Consider the following 26,706-nt stretch of genomic DNA (forward strand, 5'->3'; position numbering starts at 1 on the left):
TAGATGGTCCGACAATGGATGCATTAATTGAATTGTTGTTATTACTAATATTTTGGTTGTCTAAAGCTCTCTTTTTGTTTCTGGAATAAACAGCAATCTTAGGATCATCACCATATAACCACAGAACTCATCCCCTTGCCAGTTTAGGAATGAAGCGTCCACGGAAGGTATATCTTGTTGTTGCTCTATTTCAGCCTCAGGTGCATGCTACATACTTGTAGTGTTTTGTATCATCAAAGCTTGATTAATGACACCATTTGAACATGTAGTTTGACTACGAAGTTGATTGCATGGAAAACACCACTCGTATTCAGCAACCATATTGTTTTGCATAGGTACGGGTACCATATCCTTTACCGGATTTGCAACATTTAGGGGTGCTAGATTGTAAGCCCTGTATGGTCTCTGATTTATATTCTGTTTATTTCCAGCATTATAACCTTGAATATTTTCCCTATTCTGAGACTGACCTTGGTTCTGTTGTTGATAACCTTGATTCTACTGTTGATAACCTTACTTCTACTGCTGATATCCTTGATTTGCATCAAAATTTTGTGCTTGAAAAGGTTGCCTTGGCTGAAACTGCTTTTTTTGAGATTGATCAATTCATTCTCAAATGTTTGCATTAAGTTTTCGATCTTTAGCTGACTTTTTTAATCTCTTGCAGCTCCTGAGAAGGTCTTGCAACCACTATTTCTTGGCTAGAAGCAGCTGGTAATGGATAGAATGATGGCATTTGTAAAGGCATATTAGGCTGTATATTCAGAAAAATAGGCATAAGAGGCCTAGGAGCAATTTTACCTGCTTGTATGAGGCTATTTTTTGCCCTTACTGATATAGCAAATGATTGTGGCAGCGTAGTACCTCCCATAGACTGAATCATGACAAAAATATCGTTGTTCAAGCTCTTTAGTTAATACAAAAATGCGTAATCAGCACTTGGCCTAACAACAATAGGTATCCTATCCCACGTCTTTTGAAAACGTGTATTGAAATCAGTGATTTTTTCTTATGGAGCCCTTTTTATAGTTGTCAATTGTTCTACCAATGATAAGTGATCAGACTTATCTTCAAAAAACTTGGTGAATGCATCAACCAATTCATCCCATGTGCTTATTGAAGCCACCGGTAAACTTCTGAACCATTCCAATGCTTTCCCTTTGAATGAAGTTGTGAATAATCTGATTGCTACATTTTTTGTGTCACATGATGAACATTGCATAGAGTTGCTACATCTTTAACATGCTCAAAAGCTGTGGTTTGGCCCTCTCCAGTGAAATATGGTACTCCTTTTAAGGCTGCCAAAGGAATGTCGTTATGTTGTTGAAGATTTAAAGGACTCCCCTGATTAAAGGGAACAAAAGCATTAATAGTGGCTAATAATTGATCTGTTGTTGATGTATTGAAACTACAGCTGGTTTTGAAAACAAATTTGTTGTTGAACTTGAGCGTGCTATTGTATTTGCAAAAAAGGTAGAAATTTTTTATTCAAAAGGCTCAATTCTCCAATTGGGACTTGTTGAAAGCCTGGTACGACTTTTCCTTTGATAAACTCGAGTACCCTGTGCTGATTTCTGATTTCTCTTTCCTGATTTTGTCCTAGCAAGAGTTCTCCCACGTCTTTTAGGTGTTTCAAGCTGCAAATATTCAAATGTATTTGAGCTTCTAGTTTGTACCTTTTTCATTAACAGAATTGATCTACACTTTTCTTTCCCAAAAAGTCGCAAGATATGCAGAATTTAAATTTCTTGAGCAAACAATAATTAAACCATACTGTTCGCATATCAAAAACAGCAGTAACTTCCTTAAAATATAAGGCAAGTGTCCCACCAAGTATGCCAAAAACTGTTATCTCCAAAATCTGCACCCTAATTTGCTTTAAGTCCTGAAACCCTCAACGATTTTGGAAAAACATTAGGTCAACCAGAGGTTGTGGGTAACCTGTAACCTGATTGAACCTCTGAATTCTAGGCCGGTTCCTATCTGATATATCTGATACCTCACCTATGCTAATGCAGACGTGAAAACTTGTATGCAAAAAGGTAAAGAGTTAAACTTAAACATGAAAAATTAATAGATGGAAAATAAGGTGATACACCAGAATTGATAATGCAAAACATTGCTATACTTGAAACACAATGAAAGATTTTGACAAATAATCACAAAAAACACAACTTGAAAGAACTGCTAATTCATATCAATATTATAAGAGAAGGTTAGAATTTAAATATATACGAAAGAAAATCAATCACAGTCGAATATATCAATAAAGAAAACACAACTCAAAACCTATGAAAACAGATATCAGACATGGAAGATGCAAAATGAGACATAATTTAAGAGGTTTATCAATAAAACACGATTGAATAACATCAATCACCACAAAGCATACAACCAAATCCTTTACTCCAAAGCTCATTCCAATGAAGACTATATTCCGATCAAAGGCCCAAATAACAATATCTCTGCATAATAACTCAGAATAATGGAAAAAAAGATACTAAGGACGAATATCACATGCGCATCCCTCTTCTCTCAAAATCTTCCCTGTTTCTTGATAAACAAGAGGGGTATATAACAATCTCAAAAAACAACACCACCTTCGATAAAATCAAGAAGTCAGTGTCGAAATTATGAGTTAACTGTTTATAAAGATAGCCTAACAACTCCAAAATAATGTCTCATACACCCCAAACTGAGCCTTGACCACCCATGCATATAAAAAGTCTAAAAAAGACTCCAAAACTGTCACAAATAGCTCCATAATTGACTCCAAACTCCTGAGTCCGAACTATGCTTCCAAAAATAGCAACTGAGACACCCCCTTGAAATTTGGCATTAAAAACGTTAACCCCTCTCAACTGTTTGACACTTCTAGTTAAACTTGAAATTACAATGCAAACTCTCTTTTAATTCAAACTCTCCCTTTTTTTTATTACTTATTATTTAATTGCATTTAAAATTATTATCATTAAGTGGTTGATTTATAATTTATCAACTAAAAACAATAATATTTACAATTGAATTAAAATGCAATAATAATAAGTTATTAAAATAATAACATAGACCTTAAAAGCATAAAATCTAAATTATTTATTTAATAAAATATAACTTATAACACAATCCTTATTATTGTTTCATGGACCGAAATGTTATAAAAGATGCTTAAGGAATGAATAAAAAGAAACGGCAAGAGTCTTTTGGCCATTTTGAGTGTTTTATTCTCAAAAACAAAACATGGGAAGAGTTCCTTTGAAATCCTAGTGACCATGAAGGTTTGTTGCTACTATTTTTTTTTTGCTTTCTCCATCATGGTGGACGCCATTTCCTTGTCTTTGCCTTCTGCTAGAAGTCGTGATTTTGCTGGAAGTCGTGAATCTCCTCTTATTGGCTCTTTTCTTTGCAGATTTGTGGAATTTGAACGCCAAGCTTGATATTTCATTATGGGTTATAACTTGACGCCATCACTGTCATGATCTCTTGTTCGGACGCCATGAGCTAAATGTTTTTCTTACTGTTTTGAGCTGTAAATGCGTTGGCTCCTCTTTGAGGCTCTCCATGTCTTTTTCTTGGGTCTTGATTATAGCCGTACGACTCCTTTTATTCATCATTTCGTGGCTCCTCCTATAGCTGAGTTTTGGACGCCATCATTACATCTTTAGCTTACGTTATGGAGTTTCAGGTAAATGTCGACTAGCCATTATTATCTATATCTCCATTTTCTTGCATACTGAGCGGTTATCATTTGGATGCCATGAAGTGAAAATTTTCTCACAGGTTTCAATCAATTTTGCTCACTCTAGCTGTGACTGCTGTATGCTTTTAAAATTGCTGATGTATGATATTATGTTTCTATCTGCATTATTTCTGGGTAAATACCATGAGTTACCATTATTTCAGATTTAAAGTTTTTTCATGAGAAAATTTTGATAATAACTGCTATGAAATTCATGACTTTCCTGTATCTACTTCATGCTTGTTGTGGTTTTACTAGTAGCTGTTATGTCTTTGCTATCTCCAACTTGCTGCCTTTTCCTTGCACATTCAGAAGTCACTTTTAAAGCTCCATATAATGCTATGAATTTTCTTATTTGCTATGACTGATAATTCCTTCATGAACTGATACTGATCAACATTATTTGTTTCTGTCATTGTTATGACTGGTATTTGCTACCTTTATTAAACATATTTGTCACTGGTTCTAGAAAATTCGTGAGCCCTGCAGGCTGAAATTGGTTATTTATCTGCAATATCATTGCATTTCAGTATTCCAGTCTTATTAATCTTTGAGAAAATTTATCATATGGATCTGATTACTTTCTCTGTTCTACATATATCGTACTCATATTCAGTTCTGATGTTTTGAATATAACCAGTCTGCTGCTCTAAAAGTTCTATTGACTTTTTCCTTTGATAAATATAGCTGTATCTGTCTTCTCAAACTGCATTATTCTGCCATACCTCCACTGTAGCATTCAGTAGTTTATTGGTCACGTAACTCCCCCTGTAGCTTTCATTTTCTTTTTGAATATGTGAAACAAAAGGTTTCAAAACTTTTAAGTTCGTCCCTTTGACATTTCATTTTCTTCATCCTGATATACATACCAATCCCACTTGCTACATTTATTTTGTTTTCTCCAATTATTATCAGCAAAAGGTTTCAAATTGAAGTGACTTGTCCCTTTAATACTTTTACTTTTCCTGATTGGCTTCTCCATCCGCTGATGTACGTCTTTATTTTGCTGAGATGAGTAGCATGTTAGGATGATGAATGTGAGGTGAAGTGAGTTACCAACATTGCTTAGATCCACTGGATCTAACCTATCTTTTTGTGAATGCAGGAATTTGATGCATGGAAAGGACAAGATTTGGGGCAGCAAACAGATAGATGCAGATGGATACAACTTGACCAGTCATTACAGGCAATGACTGGTGCCCATGACCTTTTTCTCTTTTTTATTCTTCTTTCATGTTATTCATTTCAGTAGAGTACGGATATAAATCAGCAAAGAGACACTACTCTCATAGCCAAATGTGTGGGAGAAATTTACTTTCAGCATCTTCTTCCATACTTATAAATATGAATTGTTCCATCATACAAACATTGTATCTTATTTCAATATGAATAAAATGCTCTCCTTTAATGCAATTCTGAGTATGACTTGAAAGTGGTAAACATGTATGCTTTACTCCATTCGAACATGTGTGAAAATTGAGTAACAGGGGGAAATTAGTTTTAAGGAGTTGTAGGCATAACTAAGCATGGAAACCAATCCAAATTGGTTGGGATAGTTGTAAGGGGTGTTATTAAGTCAGGTTTGAGGCATTGTATGGAGAGAAGCACCTGGGATTGATCATTTTGTACGAACTGTGCGAAGAAAGCCAATAAAAACTTCATTTTTCAAGCATTTGAGGGATGGTAGTTTGATTCTCATTGATTTCTTGTAGTCTTGAGATCTCTTAAGCATATCTACATGATGTTTGATCAATTGCTAATACACTTAGACATGTGAAACTCATTCCTTTCAAGTTTGTTGTTGCTATTTTGAGGGATTTCATTGTTTTCATTGTCAAGTTTGAGTTTCTATTTGAAATGTTGATCATTCCATGGATGTAGGAGTCTGATTCTCATGGAATGATCTTGTAACAGTATGTAAAAATCATATCTAATAAGGTTTTGACAGGGAAGTCTAAGGACTGGTGATCACCAATGAAGTTTGTCAAGTAAAAGGCATTAAATTTATCGCTATGGAGCAGCAGTAGAAGTTCTAGCCATTCAAGGTCAATGTTTAATGATTGGAAGTGATTGGGTATGTTGGGGACAAGGTGAATCCACCCTTGTTTGATCCCAGAAGTGTGGGGACAGCACTTAATTCGGAAGCCCTAGTTTAAGAGGGTTTGAGGAGTAATTTGGGGCTTTTGGTGTTACAGAAGTTTTGGGTTTAATTCCTCTTGCATTTGTGACATTTCTGAACTGAGAAGAGATTGTCTAGAGTCTAGAGTCTTGGGAGTGTAAGGAACTTATAGTTGCTTTGTTAAATCGCCCTCTTTTTATGCATTTTAGAGCCACGGTATAGTAACAATAGGGTATGGTCCAAAGTAACCCATGGAATCCTTTTGATATGTTGTAGTATGACCAAAAGTGTGTCTGAAAACCTATAGAGTTAGGTTAGTGCTTTGGAAAAATTGAGCGTAGTCCTAGCTTCTATCTTGTCAGAGACCTAATAGGGGTAACTAGGCCTAGAAGGCAATTTGAAAAGATTTAGGTGTTGGAAGGTGCTTGAGGACAAAAAATAGTTTAAAACCTTTTGAATCCACCTTGTTTTGGCCTAGGTCACCCATCCTAAACATTAGGGAAGCCTTGGAGTTGTTTGAGTACTATTTTACCTTATAGAGGGTTGGGGGAAGGCTAGTTAACCTTCAAAAATTGGTGAGTTTACCATGGGCTAATCATCCACCACCCTTACCTCGGCATCACTAAGGCCTATCCATCTATCATGGATTTCTCCTCGGTTGCTTGGAGCAGCCAGTAGGGTGTTCTGGTTTCTTTTCAATTTGCAGGCTCTTGCTTTTGTTGTTCTATTTTCCTTCTCCAGACATTATTTGGTGATCTTGTCGTAGGCTTTTTCTTGGTCATGTTTCTGTAGTCCATTGGACCCTCTTGTTGGTCTTTTGTTGGGCATTAATAAAATGATATTACCTTATCCCCTCGAGTTTGTCAATACTTTTTGATACAATAGTTTCCTTCTTCATTCAATTCCTACTTAAAACAAAATATAATCCAAAGTTTGTGAACACCTTTTGGGCATTTGTTGTAATGTCCCCGTTTTTGGCAAATCTATGCAGTTGATGGAGTTAGCTCATCACAACGACCCTCATGAGCTAACAAGGTGTTTTGGGGGTCCCAGTTGTGAACTTACTATCTTTAGTAAGTTTATTTTTTGCAGTTGCTATTTTTGGCAATGCAGCGGGTGGCTCTAGCAGTTGGTTGTCACCTGCAATTGATTGGGTTAATAATTACATGAGCTCTTATTTAATTATTTTTCATTGAGTTGCATTATTATAATAATGTTTATATTATTATAATAATAATGACTTTAAAAGATATTTCTAAAAAGCATGTTGGAAAGTTTCTAGTGTTGAGTTCTTTTGGGAAACTTCCACAATTTTTGAAGTGGAGTTTTTTAGGAAACTTTGGCCAGTGAAAGGTTATAAATGAGAGCTCATTTCATTGGGAAAAGCACGCTTGAATATTTATTTGCTTTTGTGCCTTTGTGGCTTTTCCCTGATTTCTGAATTGTGAGCCCTTGCTGAAGTATAAGGGTCTCGGCTGAAGAAGTTCTGAGCAATTGTGCTGAAGTATACAATTGGCCAACATTCTCCTACTGTATCTTCTATGGCCAAGGAGATTAATCTTGATCTGGAGTTCTGAGAAGTCTTGGGTAATTCACAGCTGAGGTATTGTGAATTCCATTCCTGAAGATTCTTTACAGTCGCTACTGAGATTGAAGATAATTCTGGAAATTGTATGCAAACACTGCATTAGCTTCTCATTTTTATTTGTCTGAGAAGCTATTCCGAGCAAGGGATATGTATGCATTTTAGGCATTGGAGAAATTGTATGTGGAGAAGTTCTGAAATCTGAAGTGCTAGCTGGTGTATACAAGTCTAATTGTCTGGGTGGTTGCATTTGAACTTGAGTTCTAGTTTATGTCTGGTTTTTGGAGATCCCAAATCTCTTGTTCGTGGGTGTTGTTTTCCCCTGCATATTCATACTGAATCGAGCACCCAAATCTCTGTTCATAAGCGATAATTGGATTGCATTAGATCAGTGCATGGTTGTGTGAAAGTGACAACATTACCTTCTGAAAATTGGCATGATAGGAGACTCTGCTGGTCTAAACACTAACACCCATCCTTACCTATCTATGGCATGTATTTCCATGTCTCATTGGGCAGGGTCTAAATCCAATCAGTTTCCTGATCATGAGCTATAGCTAGATGTCTATTGCAGATTAATTTTTAACGCCCTCCTGGAGTGGCATTCAGATCGGTCGTGAGCTTGTTCCCTAGCAGTGAGAAATACACGGGGAATCGAGTCTGTGGAATCTGCAACTTGTGTTTTGGGGCTAAATACTATTGTGAAGTCTGCATTGTTGGGAGTTGTGATTCCTCTCAGAGTGAGGAGATTGAATGGTTGGCTAGCCAAATACTTGCATTTCCAAGTGCCATTGAAAAATAATTTGTTCTTTGATTGATGTTTGTTCAAATAAAGTGCGAAGTATATCTTTTCCGTCACAGTCTGATTTCCTACATTTCCAATTTAAATGTCTTGAGGTTGTTGATTTATGTCTGCAAAGGGAAGAAATACAGAAAACTATAAAACTTTTAAAAGAATTGCAAAAACATTAAATAGTGTAATTTGGAAGCCATGTTGGGGTTTTTACATTTGTTTACCTCAAGACCACCTTTTCACCCCACTTACCTTTATTTTTTATTAAAAAAGGAAACCATAAGCCCAAACAACACACCAAAAACCCACCAAATTATCCGAAAGTGAGCATCACAAATCCACATACAATTCGGGACCGACATCAAATGAACATAAGCGAATAACACCAAGTCAAAAGCTTCAAACCTAAATAACAATATACAAGTAGACGATCAAAGTCAACATGAAGAACCTGTTGAATTCTGTTAGCTTCATATGAAATGCTAAGTTCTTACTAATGGAACTTATATATAAGTTTGTTGCTATCTCTATTGATTAAATTATCATTTCAGAACATTAGGATATTAACTCAATGTTTTATTTGGCTTAGACCTTTGTTCATGTTGAGTTTCAATTCGATAGCATCATACAGGGGTAAGCATGGTTCAATTAATATATATGTAATATCCCCTGATAGGATTAAAGATAATTATTTCAATTTAGGTTCTTATAATCAATTGTCCTCAAGTAAGGAATAATTATTCTTCTAATATGTCAATATTATTATCATTTAATTTGGGGATCGGAAAGTATTGTTATCCAAGTTGCCTAGATGCCAAATATGCAAATGGATTCCCTCAAAGTTTACAAGTCCAAGCCCATGTCCCGAAGGATCACAAGTCGCTAGCCCCTACCCTATCTTGGGACAAAGATCTAATTGCTTGAACTTACACAAGCCCCTCCTTGGTAACAATGTACTCTTACCTTTCCCTAAATTAAATGCAAATAGTATTGACAATTTATCTTGGAGCATAAAACATAAGACTGATTATATTTATATATTTACTAACTTTTAAATGTTTAATCATTCATAATTACTATATTATATACTATCAAAATGGGCAGTGATGAATTTCACTATGTTTATAATGATAAAAACATGCATGATTCAGTACATTATCATTGCAATTGTGGATTGGGCAGTCATGCTAACCTAGCCACGTGATCTCAACCAAGGAATATCCAACGAAGGTCTTTTCCACTTCTAGTGCGCGGTACAATTTATTTATGAACTTTGCATTCGATTTTTGTTCATTAAACTCTTTTCGATGCCCTTGGTACTCCGTGTGGTAGGTATTGATATCCTACTTCACCTGACCGGTCGCGACCCTACCTAAGGTCATGTCATGCCACGTGTAAAGGTGGCCCACCACTGTTTAGTTTGCCCGTGCATTGTTTGCTGCGCTTGGGTGATAGGGGTTAGATATAAGACTAGGTTACATATTAGATTAGTTTCCCGTGTTTTAAAGTATGATTCGATTTTTTATTTATTTATTTAACTTTTTTTATAGGGTATTGATAATTCTTTTTTTATATAATTAAAATGTTTATTTATCTAATAATCAATATACTTCTATTTAACTAATCGTTTGATTTGTAAATAATTATCACAAATACATGTAATAAAGAACTATTACGAATACATTTAATAAATAATGATTACAGATAGGGCTATCACAATATAGCAACCCAAGTGATACTTTACTGCTATGCTAGCATCTAGCGTGTCCCTCCAAGTGTAATTACCGACTTGGCAGTTATGGACACTATGCGTAACTGTAATAAGTTTAATTGTGTGACCACAAAATCAAGAGACATGATGTTCGGAAGGAGAACAATGAACAACAATTCAAGAATATTTCTCTATACTAAATGCCAACTATTTCTCTATAGTGAACAACAATTATTTCTCTATATTGAACGCCTCGAGATTAAAAATGATGAACGAAAGTTCAAGAAATGTTATCATTGTTTTTTTTTTTTTTATGGGCAGTCAATTCTATTGTTCATGAGGCATGTATTGGGAAAAGGCATCGTGTTTTAGAATAATTGATGACAGTGGAACACTATATCGAATTAGTTAATAATTATTATGCTCCCTTCTGTTTAGACATATAGCTGGGGTTCAGATACTTCGAAGGTGTGGTATTGAATTATATTATTTCACGTAAGATCTTTCAAGAGACTGGTCCTAGAAAAATATGAGATTCATGCTGAATAGTTATCTTAGGTTTTTAATGTGCACAATAGAGTCTTGATGCTGTCTTTATTTTGATGTTCATTGAGTATGCATCCTACAGTGAGGAGTAATTTGTAGTCATTAAATTCTCTGTAATTATATCGATTGGATCATATAATCTATCGAATACTTTGCACTGGTTTTAGTCAATTCTTTTGGAATTGAAGAACTCTGTTTTGGAGCTATGTTATCTTTCTTTAAATCAATTAAGTCTATAAATTTGTGGGCACCATTGTTTCCCTCTGCCAAGAGGGTTTTTCTCAGTGTAATTGCTTGTTCAATTTTCTTTTTTTTTTTCTCGTTCAAAACTCAACATGGTATCAGAGACAAGTTCGTGAATTCAAACTTGAACCAGAATCTAACTATCTGCAATCAATCAATCTTCATGATGGTGCTTGGTCTGAAGGTTGAAGATAGGTTGGAAGGAGCCTCAAACTTCATTTCCTGGAAATCTAGAATCTTATTGGTTCTTGAGGAAAATGATCTTCTCGGCATGAAATCTGAAGTTTCAGAGCCAACTGACAATGCAAAGAAAACAACCTGGAGGAAGAATAAAATCTTGGCAAAAAGAATCATCAATGATTCAATGAAAGACCATCTAGTTCCTGGAATCTCTAAGCTAAAGTCTGTTAAGGAGATGCATGATTATTTTCACAGCATGTATGAGATCAATAACACTAGCAGCGCTTTAGCACTTCGTATGCAACTTCTCCATATCAAAATGAGTAAAGGTGACTCAGTATCATTTTTCTTAAAGTTCTGAGCTAAAGGATCAGTTAAGTGCGATTGGAGAGTCTGTTAATGACAAAGAACTTGTCATGCTTGCCATGAATGGTCTCCCACACTCATGGGAATCATTCATTCAAGGCATTTGTGGGAGAAACAAGCTACCAAACTTTGATAGATTGAAATCAGACTGCATTCAAGAGGAATACAGATTGGTAGATGAAGGAAGCTCTCGTAAATCACATTATGTGGAGGACCAAGTTCTTGCTACTCACTCTTATAGTAAAAGAGGGACGAAAAGGAACATTAAAATATTTGATAATAAGAATCCTTCCTCCTCACCTTCTGATTTTAAAAGGAAAAGAGATCTTTCAAGGAAAAAATGCTTCAAATGTGAAAAGTTTGGTCACTTTGCTAGAAATTGTATAGTAAAGCTTAACCATCATGTGATTGTTTCATATGTAAAATATACTTCTCCATCCAAGGATTCTAACATTCAATCAGAAGGGTTCCTATTCATTTCAGCATTATCTAGTAATGTTCCAGCTGATTGCAATCCCTAGTTGATAGATAGTGGTGCTTCTCGTCACATTTTAAGATATAAGCAGCACCTCTCAAATCTGGTTGAAAATGATTCCCACCTCCAAGTTATCATTGGTGACGATGCATCTTATTGTGTAAAAGGAGCTGGTAACACTTCTTTCAACTTAAACTCCGATATCCCTCTTCATCTTAGTAATGTTTTATTTGTCCCTGGAATCAAGAGGAATTTAATTTCCATTTCAGCCTTAATAGATAAAGATTTTAATGTTGCTTTCACTAATAAGAAAGTGGTTTCTTGGAAGAAAGATTCTGATTTCAGCTCTGCTCAAGTGATTGGAGTGCATCATGAAAGCCTTTATAAGCTGTTAGCAAATCAAGTTCAAGTTTTAAATCATGATGCTTCCAATAATAACTTGTTATGGCATAAAAGGTTTGGTTGCCTCAACTTCAAATCTCTTTCTTCTATGGACAATTTGGTTGTAAGTCTTCCTAAACTCAGTGCTGCACATGACAATATTTGCAAAGGTTGTGCCTTGGGAAAGTTTTCTAAGAGTCCTTTTCATTCCAATGAAAGTAGGGCCAAGCAAGTGTTAGAGCTGATTCATTCTGATTTGTGTGGGCATATGTCTTCATCTCCTTTAAATGATTTTTGGTATTATGTCACATTTATTGATGATTTCTCTTGCAAGACATGGATTTACTTTCTTAAATCCAAAGAATCAAATGAAGTTTTATCTAAGTTCAAGGAGTTTAAAGCTTTAGCTGAAAACATTTCAGAGAAGAAAATTAGGACTTTCAGATCTGATAATCGAGGTGAGTTCATCTCAAGTACATTTCAGTCCTTTTGTGTGGAAGCAAGAATTAAGAGAGAGTTTTGTGTCCCTTACAATCCTTCACAGAATGGTGTTGCTGAAAGGAAAAAGAGGGAAGTAGTTGAGGCTGCAAAAGCCATGCTACATGATCAAGGTTTGCAGATTTTCCTTTGGGCAGAGGCTTGCAGAACAGCAGTATATGTTCAAAACAGAAGTCTCACAAAATTCTAGATAACATGACCCCGGAAGAAACCTTTTCTAGTTCCAAACCTGACGTAAGTCAGCTTAAAGTTTTTGGTTTCTCAGTTTTCATTCATGATCCTAAAGATATAAGATCGAAATGAGAACCTTCAAGTAAGAAGGGAATTTTTGTTGGTTAAAGTGAATCATCGAAAGCTTACAAGATTTACATTACGGGTCAAAAGATGATTGAGCTAAGTAGAGATGTTTCCTTTAAAGAAAATATTGAATGTAGAAGATCTGTTGATCCCCCACTAGATATTGAATTGGAAGTTCCAGCAATCTCTCAAGATATTCCTCTTGCTGATCCATTGTCTTTAGCCTCTCTGAGAGGGAAGATTTTCCTTCTATGTGTCTTCCTAAAAATCAGTTTGGTTCAAGTGCAGGTCCGAGTGTTCAAATGAATGTTAAGAAAAAACCATTGTGGGCAAAGAACACCATGCAAGATGCTGAAAATTATTCAACTCCTCGTGGAACCTTTCGGGAAAGTAAAAGACCTCAAAGATTTGATGGTTATGTTGCATTGATGTGCAATATTATTGACTCTGAACCTTCTTGTTTTGAAACAACAATAGAACAGCAGGTTTGGAAAGATGATATGTTAAAGGAATATGAATGAAAAATGATGTTTGGGTAATCATTCCTCGTCCAAAAGGTAAATTAGTCATCTCTTCTAAGTGATTATACAAGATAAAACATGTTGTTGATGGGAGTGTAAAGAAATTCAAAGCTAGGTTTGTGGCAAGAGGTTTCAGTCAAAAGGAAGTAGATAATGATGAAACTTTCACTCCCATAGCTAGATACACTTCTATTAGAACCATCATTGCAATAGCTGCTGTTAAAAGATGGAAGTTACATCAAATGGATGTCAAAACAGCCTTCCTTAATAGAGCTATTGATGAAAAAGTTTATGTAGAGCAGTCTAATGGATTCATCATTCATGACAAAGAAACTCATGTATGTAAACTGAAAAAGGCATTGAATGACCTTAAACAAGCTTCGCGAGCATGGCATGATCGTATTGATGGTTATCTCCTAAGCTTGGGTTTTGTGAAAAATGAAGCTGATCCAAATCTTTATCTCAAAAGGTATAATGGTCTTATGCGGATCCTAGTTCTTTATGATGATGATCTTTTTATTACGGGTGATGATGAATAGATTAGCAAATGTAAGAAAGACTTGACTTCTAAATTTGAGATTAAAGATCTTGGCTTAATGCATTACTATCTTGGATTGGAAATTTGGTAAAAGTCTAATGAAATTATTCTTAGCCAAGGTAAGTATGCACTAGATATACGTAAGAAATTTGGCATGCTTGATTGTAAACGAAATGTGACTCCTACGGAGGACAATCTGAAGAAACTTCAAGAAGTTGTTGCTGATTCAGAATTGATTGATTGTACTCCTTATAGGCAGTTGATTGGTTCTGGCATGTACCTTGTCAACACAAGGCCTGACATATGCTATGTTGTTAACACCTTGAGTCAATTTATGAGTTAGGCAAGGAAATTTCATCATTGCTGCCATACATATTCTAAGATATCCCAAAGGGGACCTTATAGTATGGATTGAAATTCTCTTGTTCTAATAATCTTCAACTTCGTGGGTTCACAGATTCTGATTGGGCTGGATGCATTGTGGATGGGAAGAGTACTTCAGGTTTTTGTTTCAGCAATGGATCTGCTAAGCTTTCTTGGTACAGCAGAAAGCAAAAATGTGTGGCTCAAATCACAGTAGAGGCTGAATCTGTGGCAGCCTGTACAGCAGCACAAGAGGCTGTTTGGCTTCAAAAACTTCTTAGTGGATTACTTGAAGCATCTTCTGAACCTACCATAATTCTTTGTGATAATCAAAGTTGCATAAAGATTTCTATAAATCATGTCTTCCATGACAAGTCCAAGCATATAGAAATTAAGTATCATTACTTAAGGGACATGGTACAACGAAAGGTTGTGCAGCTGAAATATATGAGCACTGATGAACAGACTACTGATATTCTCACTAAGCATTTATCGTAAAATAAGAGCTGATATTCTCACTAAGCCTTTATCGTAAAATTCTCTTATTTTACGGATAAACTAGGTGTGGTCAATCTTGAGGCTTAAATGGAAATAAGTCCTATTTTTGTTGTGCTTATTTCTGTTCTTGGGTGAATGAATAAGATTGTTAGAATCAGCTATGATAACTCTTTCGCTCTAGGAGTGAACATCATGTTGAGAGAGTCCATGATGACATTACGTTGAGAGATTCCGTGATGGGAGCTGGATGTCATGTTGAGAGATTCCATGACAGTCCACATTGAGCAATTCCGTGATTAAAGGCTCGGCTGTAATTCTTACAAAGCTATCATGTTGAGTGATCCCATGATTTTAAATTATGAATAAAGTCTTTCTTGTGTCGTCATGTTGATTGAGTCCATGACTACTTAGCTATTTTCATATTTTTAAAGAGGGAGCGTTAAATTTTGTTAGCTTTGTATTAAAGCTAAGTTCTTACTAATGGAACTTATATATAAGATTGTTGCTATCTCTGTTGATTAAATTATTATTTCAGAACATTTGGATATTAACTCTAATGCTTTATTTGGCTTAGAACTTTGTTCATGTTGAGTTTCAATTCAATAGCATCATACAGGAGTAAGCATGCTTCGATTAATATATAGCAACCCAAGCACTACTATACTGCTACGCTGGCATCTGATATGTCCCTCTAGGTGTGAAATTACCAACTTGGCAGTTATGGACACCATGCATAACTGTAGTAAGTTTAGTTGTGTTACCGCAAAATCAAGAGACATGATGTTTGGAAGGAGAACAGTGAACGGCAATTATTTCTCTATACTGAATGCCTGGAAATTAAAAACGATGAAGGGAAGTTCAAGAAATGTTATTATTGTTTTTTATTTTTACGGACAATCAATTCTATTGTTTGTGAGGCATGTATTAGGAAAAGGCATTGTGTTTTAGAATGATTAACTGTAGTGGAACGCTATATCAAATTGGTTAATAAGTATTATGCTCCATTCTGTTCAGACATATAGCTGGGGTTCAGTTACTTCAAAGAAGGTATGGTGTCCAGTTATATTATTCACGCGAGATCTCTCAAGAGACAGGTCATTGTTTTCCTCTCATGTCTAGAACAATATGAGATTCACGTTGAATAGTTGTAAAGTTTATAAGATTGGTTACTGGAGGAGACTAACTAAAGTTTATTTTCAATACTTGAGTGATTCACAACTCTGATTCTGAATTCTATATACGTGTGTATATATATATATATATATATGTATTTTGTATTGATAACAGTAACTTGTAAATATATTCAGACTTTCTTTAATGTATTGAGCAGATTTACTTCAAGTATATTATTACAGTTCTATTTTATTAACTGAGATGAGATTGCCGATTTTTATTGATATCATTCAACAGATTTAGATGCACATTATTTTTGCATTGGAACATGGTTACATAGGGGCATGACCCTACATGGTCATGCTTCAATGCATATGTAATGTGTCTAAAGAAGACACCGATTCACAACATCGGTCAAACTCAAGTAATCACCAATTCATTTAAACAATGCAATCCAGACTTTATAATGCCCGATACTAACAATCGGTATTGATATAAAGATGATTGGTAACTTAGGATATAATAATATTATGATGATATATATATATATATATATATATGAATGTATAAGAATGTAGATATGAATATATATATATATGTATGTATGTATGTATGTATAATCAAACTTTAATAGACAAATTTATTATCAGTAGGAGATAACTTCCACAGCAAGTCAAATTGTGATATTGCTATCAAGATTGTAATTTTGAGTCAAACTCATTGACCCATGTTTCATGAGTAGTGATTCAACACGAATCCATCCCTCATGAGAATAAATGGAACACTTAGCACTCATTGGATCTAGGTGATGCTCACAGGGGTGAAGCACCGGGACTTCCCGAGAGGTCACCCATCCTAGTACTACTTCAGCTTGAGCGCGCTTAACTACGGAGTTTCCTCCAAGGTTAAACCCAAGGCTTGCAACCCATTTGCAAAAACTTCACCAAGTGTTGTACCTTATGAACCATTCATTAGAAAGCCCCTTAAGTTCATCAATTGATAAGTAGGAGATAATTTCCACAGCAAGTCAAATTATGATATTGCTATCAAGATTTAACTGTGTAATTTTGAGTCAAACTCATTGACCCATGTTTCATGGGTAGTGATTCAACATGAATCCATCTCTCATGAGAATAAATGGAACACTTAGCACTCATTGGATCTAAGTGATGTTCACAGGGGTGAAGCACTGGGACTTCCCTGGAGGTCACCCATCCCAGTACTACTCCAACCTGAGCGCGCTTAACTACGGAGTTTCCTCCATGGCTAAACCCAAAGCTTGCAACCCCATTTGCAAAACCTTCACCAAGTGTTGTGCCTTATGAACCATTCATTAGAAAGCCCACTTGGTGAAGGTTTTGCAAATGGGGTTGCAAGCTTTGGGTTTAACCATGGAGGAAACTCCGTAGTTAAGCGCACTCAGGCTGGAGTAGTACTGGGATGGGTGACCTCCCGAGAAGTCTCGATGCTTCACCCCTGTGAACATCACCCTAGATCCAATGAGTGCTAAGTGTTCCATTTATTCTCATGACAGATGGATTCGTGTTGAATCACTACTCATGAAACATGGGTCAATGATTTTGACTCAAAATTACACAGTTAAATCTTGATAGCAATATCACAATTTGACTTGCTATGGAAATTATCTCCTACTTATCAATTGATGAGCTTAAGGGGATTTCTAATGAATGGTTCATAAGGCACAACACTTGGTGAAAGTTTTGCAAATGGGGTTGCAAGCTTTGGGTTTAACCATGGAGGAAACTTCGTAGTTAAGCGCGCTCGGGCTGGAGTATTACTGGGATGGGTGACCTCCCAGGAAGTCTCGATGCTTCACCCTTGTGAGCATCACCTAGATCCAATGAGTGCTAAGTGTTCCATTTATTCTCATGAGAGATGGATTCGTGTTGAATCACTAATCATGAAACATGGGTCAATGAATTTGACTCAAAATTACACAATTAAATCCAGATAGCAATATCACAATTTATTATCAGTCATATAAAATCACATATATTATATTTGCTTCAATTTTCATTAAGCTAATATTCTCAACACTCCCTCTTTAGCAAGGAGGGAATTGAAGAATGTATAATACAAGATTTAAACACCACATAAAATGTGGTTAATCAAGTTATGGTGTTCGGCAAAGTCCGGCCCGAAGAACCATGATGGTTATCAAGGTGTCCGGCAAAATCCTGCCCAAAGAACAATTATAACACTTTGCTTCAAACACTTTTGGTGCTAGAAGATAGATCAACTATTGATAAGGCCATTACCTTACAATAGTGACCTTACGCATATGAAAGATCGTCACCTTTCGTAACACAAGTTTGCAAACACCTAATTTTTCAATTTATTCATAAATATACATAACTTACAAATGTGTTTACAAATTTGTCATACCAAGTTTATCTCTGAAGAACTCTATTTTCAACCTTGCAAGAGGCTTAGTGAAAATGTCAACATTTTGCTCATTAGTGATGATGTAAATCAGCTTGATGACATTTCTGTCCACCATGTTTCTTATGTAATGGTAAGGAGTCTCGATGTGCTTTGATCAATTGTGGAAGATAGGATTAGCAGAAAGTTTGATATAGCTCTAGTTATCACAATGAATCACTATGGGACCTAGTTGTTTTCCAAAGAGTCCAAATAATAGCTTTCTCAACCATACTTCTTCGCAAGCTCCCATGGAGGCTGCCATATATTCAGCTTCGGTGGAACTCAAGGCACCTGTAGGCTGTTTGCTACTGAATCATGAAATCATTGTTGACCCACGATTGAAGCAACATCCTGTAGTACTCTTGCGGTTTATGGAGCAACCAGCCCAATCAGAATCAATATATCCTTCAAGTTTAATATCAACATTCTTGTACTTCAAACCAAGACCAATAGTGCCACGTAGATATCTCAAAATAAGTTTAGCAGTCATCAAATGAATCTTCTTTGGTTCACACATAAAATGACTTAAAACATGTATCAGGCTTAGTATTTACTAGATACATAAGAGATCCAATGATCTGTCTATAGAGAGTGGGGTCAATAGCCTCTGAATTCATAGCTTCTTCTTTTAGCTTTGTAGATTTGTTTCCATCGGAGTTCCTAGAGATTTTCTGTCCATCATCCCAAATCTGGCCAAGATGTCAAGCGTGTACTTCCCTTGATTTAGAAAAATATGATATTTCTTTTGACATACTTCTAGACCCAAAAAAAATAGTGTAGTATGCCTAGATCCTTCATTTCAAATTCAGCTATAAGATCTTGTTTGCATTGTTCAATTAAGTGATCTTCACCTGTTATCAATAGGTCATGAACATATCAAACAAGTATTTACATGTCACCATTAGAGATTTTGAAATATATATTAAGATTAACTTCATTTTTGGAGTATCCTAGTTTGGAGAGGTAGCTATCTATTCTTTCATACCAAGCTCGTGGTGCTTGTTTGAGGCCATAAAGAACTTTCTTTAGTTTACATACATATATATATTCTTATCTTTCATAACAAACCCTTTAGGTTGTTCGATATATACTTCTTCATTAATGACACCATTCAAAAATGTGGTCTTGACATCCATTTGATGTATCTTCCATCCTTTGGATGCTGCAATTCCATTAATTGTTCTTACATAAGTGTATCGAGCAATTGGAGCAAAGGTTTCCTCATAATCAATACCTGCCTTCTAGGAAAAGCCTCAAGCTACAAATCTTGCTTTATGTTTTTCAATACTATCATCTGAAGCATATTTGATTTTGTATAACCACTTTGATGAAACAACTGATTTGTCTTTAGGCCTAGGTACAATATCCCAAACATCATTTTGTAATATGGATTGATATTCTTCGACCATGGTATCTTTCCAAGCTTGACAAGTTAGAGCTTCTTCAACAATTGATGGTTTAGATTTAGTAAGCTCAATTACTAGAGCAGTATAACAAGATTTATTTCTAGTTTTCTTGCTCTCCCTGGAAATTTCATCTGGCTCAACATTATTTTCTTCAATCATTTTCCTTGCCCATAATGGCATTTTCTTGATGTTAGAGATGTCTCTATTTTCTGAATCTGGTAATGGTACATTCTCCTCTGATATGTTCTCCCTCTGATTTTTTAGTTTGTAGATTTTCATCTAAGTCTGCGATGGGCTCATCTTCTATACTTGTTGATAGTTTTAAAGAAGTTTTTTTTTCAAATATGACATCTTTGTTGACTTCAACTGATCTTTGTCCACGTACATAGACTCTATACCCTTTGAAGTTCTCACTGTACCCAACAAATATCCCTTTCTTCTCAGATGGTTCTAACTTGGTTCTCCTTTCTTTAGGTATGTGAATGTAAAGAAGGCAACCAAATATTCCGAGATGACTTAAGTCAGGTTTAATTCTTGTAAAGACTTCTTCAGGAGTTATGTTTTCTAGGATTGAGTATGGGCATCTATTTTGAATATATACAACAGTATTAGTGGCCTCCGCCCAGAATGAGAAGTGTAAATTATGATCATGAAGCACGATTTTTGCTACTTCAACAATGGTTCTATTTTTCCTTTTTGCTACCCCATTTTGTTGAGAATTATAAGGTACAATATACTCCCTCTTAATCCCAACAGAGGTGCAAAAATCTTTGAAATTTTCAAAGGTATATTCTCCTCCATTGTCTAATCTTAGAGTTTTTATTCTTTTTTATGTTTGATTTTTCACAATTTCTTTGAACTCTTTAAATTTTGATGAGACATCGTTTGATTGTTTTACCTTTAGGAAATAGATCCAAGTTTTCCTAGAGAAATCATCAATAAATATTATGTAGTATGAGAATCCTCCTAGAGAAAGTGTTGGCATAGGTTCACATAAATTAGAGTAAACTAGTTCCATAACTAATTTAGACTTGTGTTCGCTAGGAGGAAAAGGTCTTTTTATATTCTTTCCTAGAGCACATCCTTTACAAATGCCTATACGGTTTGAATTTAAGTTAGGTGTTCCAGTGGTGATTTTTTCTACTTTTGGTAGTGAACTGAATCCAATATGTCAGAGCCTTCTATTTCATATTTCATTAGGATTTGTCACTTCGTGACTTATGGCTTGCTTTTGAATGTTACATAATTTATATAGGGTTCCATCTCTAGGCCCAATGGTGATAGCATTCTTGAGATTAGTGTTTTTAGGCAAGTACAACACCTTGTCTTCATTAAAGGTGACTTGGTACCCTTCATCACAATTCCAGAGATGGATACTGGATTTCTTTTTATGCCAGATACGAAAAGAACATCTTTTAATTTTAGAGTAACCCCAGTTTTTAGTTGTATAGAACAGGTCCCAATTCCTTTTACTGGATAGGTGGAGTTATCTCCAATGGTGACTCCTTCAGTGAGATAATTTTCAAAAGTTTCAAACTTATCTTTGAATCTTGTTATGTGGCTGGAAGCACCATTGTCTATTATCCACACATTTTCGTTGGATTTCATCTCACTTGATAGAGCTGAGTAGAATAATAGATTTTCATCCCTTTTTGTTTCGGCTAAGGAAGCTAGGATATTTTCCCTTTTTGGACAATTTCTGAAAGTATGTCCAAATTTCTCACACTTATAACATTGAACTTTGAAGAAATCATTTCTTTTGTAATTATTATTTCCTTTTATTTTATCATTTTTCTTTCCTTTGAATTTCCTCTTCTTCCCTTTGTTATTAGAGACAAAGAAAAGAGCTTGATTTTCTCCCTCTTGATTTGAAATGATCCCTCTATAAATTAGTCTTGATTCTTCTGATGCGCAGTCATTTTTCAATTGATGAAAAGCTAGTGTTGAAGGTTTGCTGACGACCTAGATGAATGCTTCCCAAGATATAAGTAATCCTCTAAGTGCTATTATGGATAATTCTTGGTCTTCTACTTTGTTTCCAATAGAAGATAGTTGATTCTTTATTTCGGAAATTCTTCCAAAGTAGGATGAAATTGACTCTCCTTTATTCATTTTTGTATTCATCAGTTGATTTTTTAAATGTAATCAATCTACTTGAGTTGTTGATCTCAAATGTATCCTTAATTGTTTTGAATATGAAAAATATTCATAATAATAAAAATATGAATATTCTTGAGATTTGAGATGGATGGAAAAATATGATCTTTTCTAAATCAACAATGATTTTCCTAGCTTTATTATTTTGCCTTTTCCAAGTGGCCTTTTCTGCCTCATCTTCAGGTATTGAAACATTTGATTTAATGAATGATTCTAATTTCAATTCTTGAGAAAAAGTTTGTTGCTCCTTCCTCGACTCTAACATTGTTTGACATGATGTCTCTTTTAATTTAGTTTTAGCAGTCTCTCTACCAACTAGGCTCTGGTACCATGTAAAGTTTATAAGATCGTTTATTGGAGGAGACTAAATAAATTTTATTTTCAACACTTGAGTGATTCACAACTCTGATTCAGAAATATATATATATATATATATATATATATATAACAGTAACTTGTAAATATGTGCAAGCTTCGTTTAATGTATTGGGCAGATTTACTTCACGTATATTATTGCAGTTCTGTTTTATTTGACTGAGATGATATTGCAGATTTTTATTGATATCATTCAACAGATTTAGATGCACATTATATATGCATTGGAACATGGTCACGTAGGGGCATGACCCTATGTGGTCATGCTTCAATGCATATGTAATGTGTCTAAAGAAGACACCGACACACAACATCGGTGAAACTCAAGTAATCACCAATTCATTTAAACAATGCACTCAGCACTTTATAATGCCCAATACTAATGATCGGTATAGATATAAAGATTAATTAAGATGATCGGTAACTTCAGGATATAATAATATTATGATGTTTTATATGTGTGTGTGTGTGTGTGTGTATAAGAATGTATATGTGTGAGTGTATAAGAATGTAGATATGAATATTTATATATGTAAGTATATATATGTATATGTGTGTGTGTGTATAATCAAACTTTAATATACAAATTTATTATCAGTCATATAAAATCACATATTATATTTGCTTCAATTTCCATGAAGCTAATATTCTCAACAATAGCTGTCTTAGGTTTTTAATGTGCGGCAGAGTCTTGATGCTCTCTGTGTTTTAATGTTCATTGAGTATGCATCCTGCAAGTAGTCATTGAATTCTCTGTAATTATATCGATTGGGTTGTATAATCAATCAAAAACTTTGTGTTGGTTTTAGTCAATTCTTTTGGAATTAAAGAACTTTGTTTTGAAGCTCTGTTATCTTTCTTTAAATCAATAAAGTCTTAAAATTTGTGAGATGTGTTGTTTCCCTCTGTTGTAATGTTCCCATTTTTAGCAGGCTCCTGCAGTTGGCTAGGTCAGTTCACCATCGCAACCCTTGTGAGCTGACAATGGGATTTGAGGGTCTCAGTTGTATGGTTATAGGCTTTCTAATAACCTATGGTGTGTTTTGGCTCCATTTGAGGGACTTACTATTTATAGTAAGTCAATGTGTTGGTTCTGATGAGCTCAGTTGAGTTAGAAGAGTTGAGTGATGCTCTTAGTTTTTATTTAAAACTTCTGGTTTGGGCTCCACGAATCTTGGAGGGAGCATATATTTATAGTAAGTCACCTTGTTAGGTTCATTCATCATCTTTCATCATCAAGATCACTTTGGTGTTATTAGATTTCGATTTTGATGCTTATTCAGTTGTTTTTGCAAGACGGTTGAATTATTATTCATCTAAATACGCTAAGGTTGCTATTTTTGTTGGTGTTGTTGGTTGGTCACCTCAAATATCATAGCTCATTGGAACAGGGACGAAAGGTTCATGAGAAAAGAAATAATGACCTTGCGTGTCAAAATATTAAGTTATGGTGGAAAAGGTCATTTTTGGAGCCAAAAGCAATTAATAAATTATATTAATGGCACTTTATTATATTTTAATGTTGTCTAAGTGGAGTCCTTTGAAAAATTGGTGCCATTTGAAGATTATAAATATGACGACATTTGATAAAAAAGCATCCAATTATTTGATTATCTTATTTTGCTCTTGTTGTCTTTGTGACATTTTTGAGTCTGAAGTTTGTGCCCTTGCTGAAGTATAAGGGTTTGGGATCTACTGCTGAAGTATTGTAGATTTAATTTTGAGAATCCACAGCTGAGGTATTGAGAACTTTTGAGTTTTAGTCTCCTCTTTATGTATTAACTAGAGCTGAGGAGCATTTATACAATTGAATATTATAATTTCTTTGTTATTGGGCAAGGGTTTAATGTGCAAATTGGAGTTTGGTAATTCAAGATATCCCAATTTGTTCGATTTGCATCAGACTTAGTTTGTTAGATTTACAGCTTGAATGCCAAAGGTTCTTGTATTTGACGTAATTTTTATATCAGTTTTGGGCAGCATTTGTAAGGGTAGACTATGAACGCTAGATTGAAATTGGACTAGGCAGCTTTTAGTTTGACTTTGCAATTACATTCTACAGCAAAGACCAAGTTCTTAATTTGTAAAATCCACTTTATATTACATAGTTTGAAAGTACAACAAGCTGGCTTCAAATTCTAATTTATAGCAATCACTCAAAAACTAAATTCCCTTTTCATTATTATTGTGTATGGTTTGTCAATGAATGAATTAAGAGGCTGATGTGAATCATTTCAGAATTGTTTATTGTCATTTGGTATTTATTTATGCAAAACTTATTAGGCCAAAATTAAATAAATTTGAGATCAGTTTGTTGTACATTCTGATATTGTGTTTGAAAATTTAAGACATCATATATTCAGTGGTAATTGGGTTGCTTGCCAAGTGTTTGACAAAATGTCAAAAAATTGAAAAGTGAAAGAAATTGATACTTGATTTAGCTATAACCAAACAGAATTATTACAATTGCATCGGAGCTTGCTTGTAAAGTGTTTGGCGAAATGTCAAACAACTGAATTATAAAAGAATTTGGTGTTTGATGAAGTTATAACCAGTTGGGGTTATCACATCTGCCAAGAGGGTTTTTCCCAGGGTAATTGTTTGATAGTTTTCATATTTGTTTTCTGGTTCAAAATTCAACAAAAACTCCCACAGAAAAATTGGCTTTTCATGTGTCTTTCCCTGGTATCTGGGTCTTTTTGTTCTTTCTAAGATAGGATATATTGGTAGCAGCAGCCTTTGTATACAAACAAAGAAGACTCCAAACTGATGGCAGGTACCAATAAAAATTGGATGTGAAATTGCAGGATGCTCAATACATCAATGTGGAGAATCCAATAATTATGCAGTTTGAAGGGCATGGCTAGCATTCCACTACATGTAACATACAATGATGATATATGACATCTATTGTTGTAAATCAAATAAGGCAAAAGCATTAAAAAATTGCCTCAATGCAGAACATTGAGCATGTCCCTTTTAAATTCCCCATTTGTTCTCACTATTTCGTATAAACTTTGTCGACCATCAATAAGTCAAGACACATGGATATAGAATTCTCAAGATCTATAAATCTGATGTATGAGTGTATTTTGTTTCCATTACTATGAGAAAAATGTTGATCCATCCATTATAGTTATCTATTTAGTAGGCTTATTAAAGATTCTATTTACCCAATGCACAAATATCCCACTTTGAAATGCTTTTTATTTTTGTAATTATAGCAGAAATACACTCTTCATCAGGATACTTCTACACATACAAACTTTACTGGACATCTCTGTAAACTTTTTATAGATGAGAAAGTGAAACAAGATTAAAGCACATCATATTCTAGTAACCTAGCCTAAGATAGTACAGCTTCCTACATATGAAAAAAAATACATCATTAATCAGTTAAAAAATTAACAAACAGGTAATGAAAACAGGATAAAATAATCCACATAACTATCACCTAGCCCAAAATGCTAGAGCTTTCTACACATGAAAAACAATGAATCATTAACCAGTTCAAAAATTTAACAAACTGGTAATGGAAACAAGATCAAATAATCCACAGAACCACCAAATTGAAATTTCAAAGAAAAACATCACTGCCTGAAACTTACACGTTCAATTGATTGTTCAGCCTGACTAACAAAACCCTTGGGTAATTCTCCAGATATAATTTGTAACAGGAATTCTGGCAATCTAAAACTTTCAATGAACTTAAACCTTTTGGAGTCCGCCACAGCAGAGCCCTTGCCAGTATTATCTGTATGGATATTGGACAATGAACCGGATTTTACACTTTTACTTGATCCTGTGATGGCATAACCATCCTGAGAACCACGTACTATAATGGTACTGCGTTTAGTATGAGAAACTGATGCAGTTAACAGAGGACTATGTTGCATAGCAGTTGTAACTCTTGGATTATGAAGAGCACACAAAACTCCACCTGAGAATTTTGCAGGCAATGCCATTGAATTACACTTTCGACTGCCAGATTTTTAATTAATAAGAAAAATACCTGAAGAAGGTATCTTCAACCTACCAAAAAGCAGAGTAATGTATATTAGAAAGCTTGAATGCTGTTGAATTCATTTAGTGCCTACCAATTATCAACATTTGAAAATAAAATGATGTATAGATGCAAGGACTTATTACACAATTTCCAAAACAGCACTATTCCAGCTATCAAAAGAATGCAGGCAAACAAAACCACTACGCACTATCACATTACTTTTAATTTAGTTGCCAGAAAGTCAATGATCTATCACCATGCATGGCTATGTATTGTTTATGAACCCTCAGTACAATCCTTCTATTCTTTAATATACACAAGATCACATCCATTATTATTATTTCATAGTTTCAT

The 26,706-nt window shown here is 34.8% G+C and overlaps 1 protein-coding gene across 2 annotated transcripts in view; it reads right to left on the reverse strand.

The window, feature by feature from the left end:
- Nucleotides 1-26,706, reverse strand: part of LOC149535348 (uncharacterized) — a 195,453-nt gene that overhangs the window by 124,239 nt on the left and 44,508 nt on the right. For both annotated transcript variants that reach the window (XM_089803948.1, XM_089803947.1), the window contains exon 2: nt 25,955-26,378. In XM_089803948.1, coding sequence (XP_089660074.1) covers nt 25,955-26,311 — 357 coding nt within the window. In that variant the 5' untranslated portion in view covers nt 26,312-26,378. The remainder of the gene's footprint in view (nt 1-25,954; nt 26,379-26,706) is intronic.

This window comes from Cupressus sempervirens, chromosome 10, assembly GCF_028749045.1.
Source record: "Cupressus sempervirens isolate cs-2001-9-10 chromosome 10, ASM2874904v1, whole genome shotgun sequence".
NCBI classification, from domain to species: Eukaryota; Viridiplantae; Streptophyta; class Pinopsida; order Cupressales; family Cupressaceae; genus Cupressus; species Cupressus sempervirens.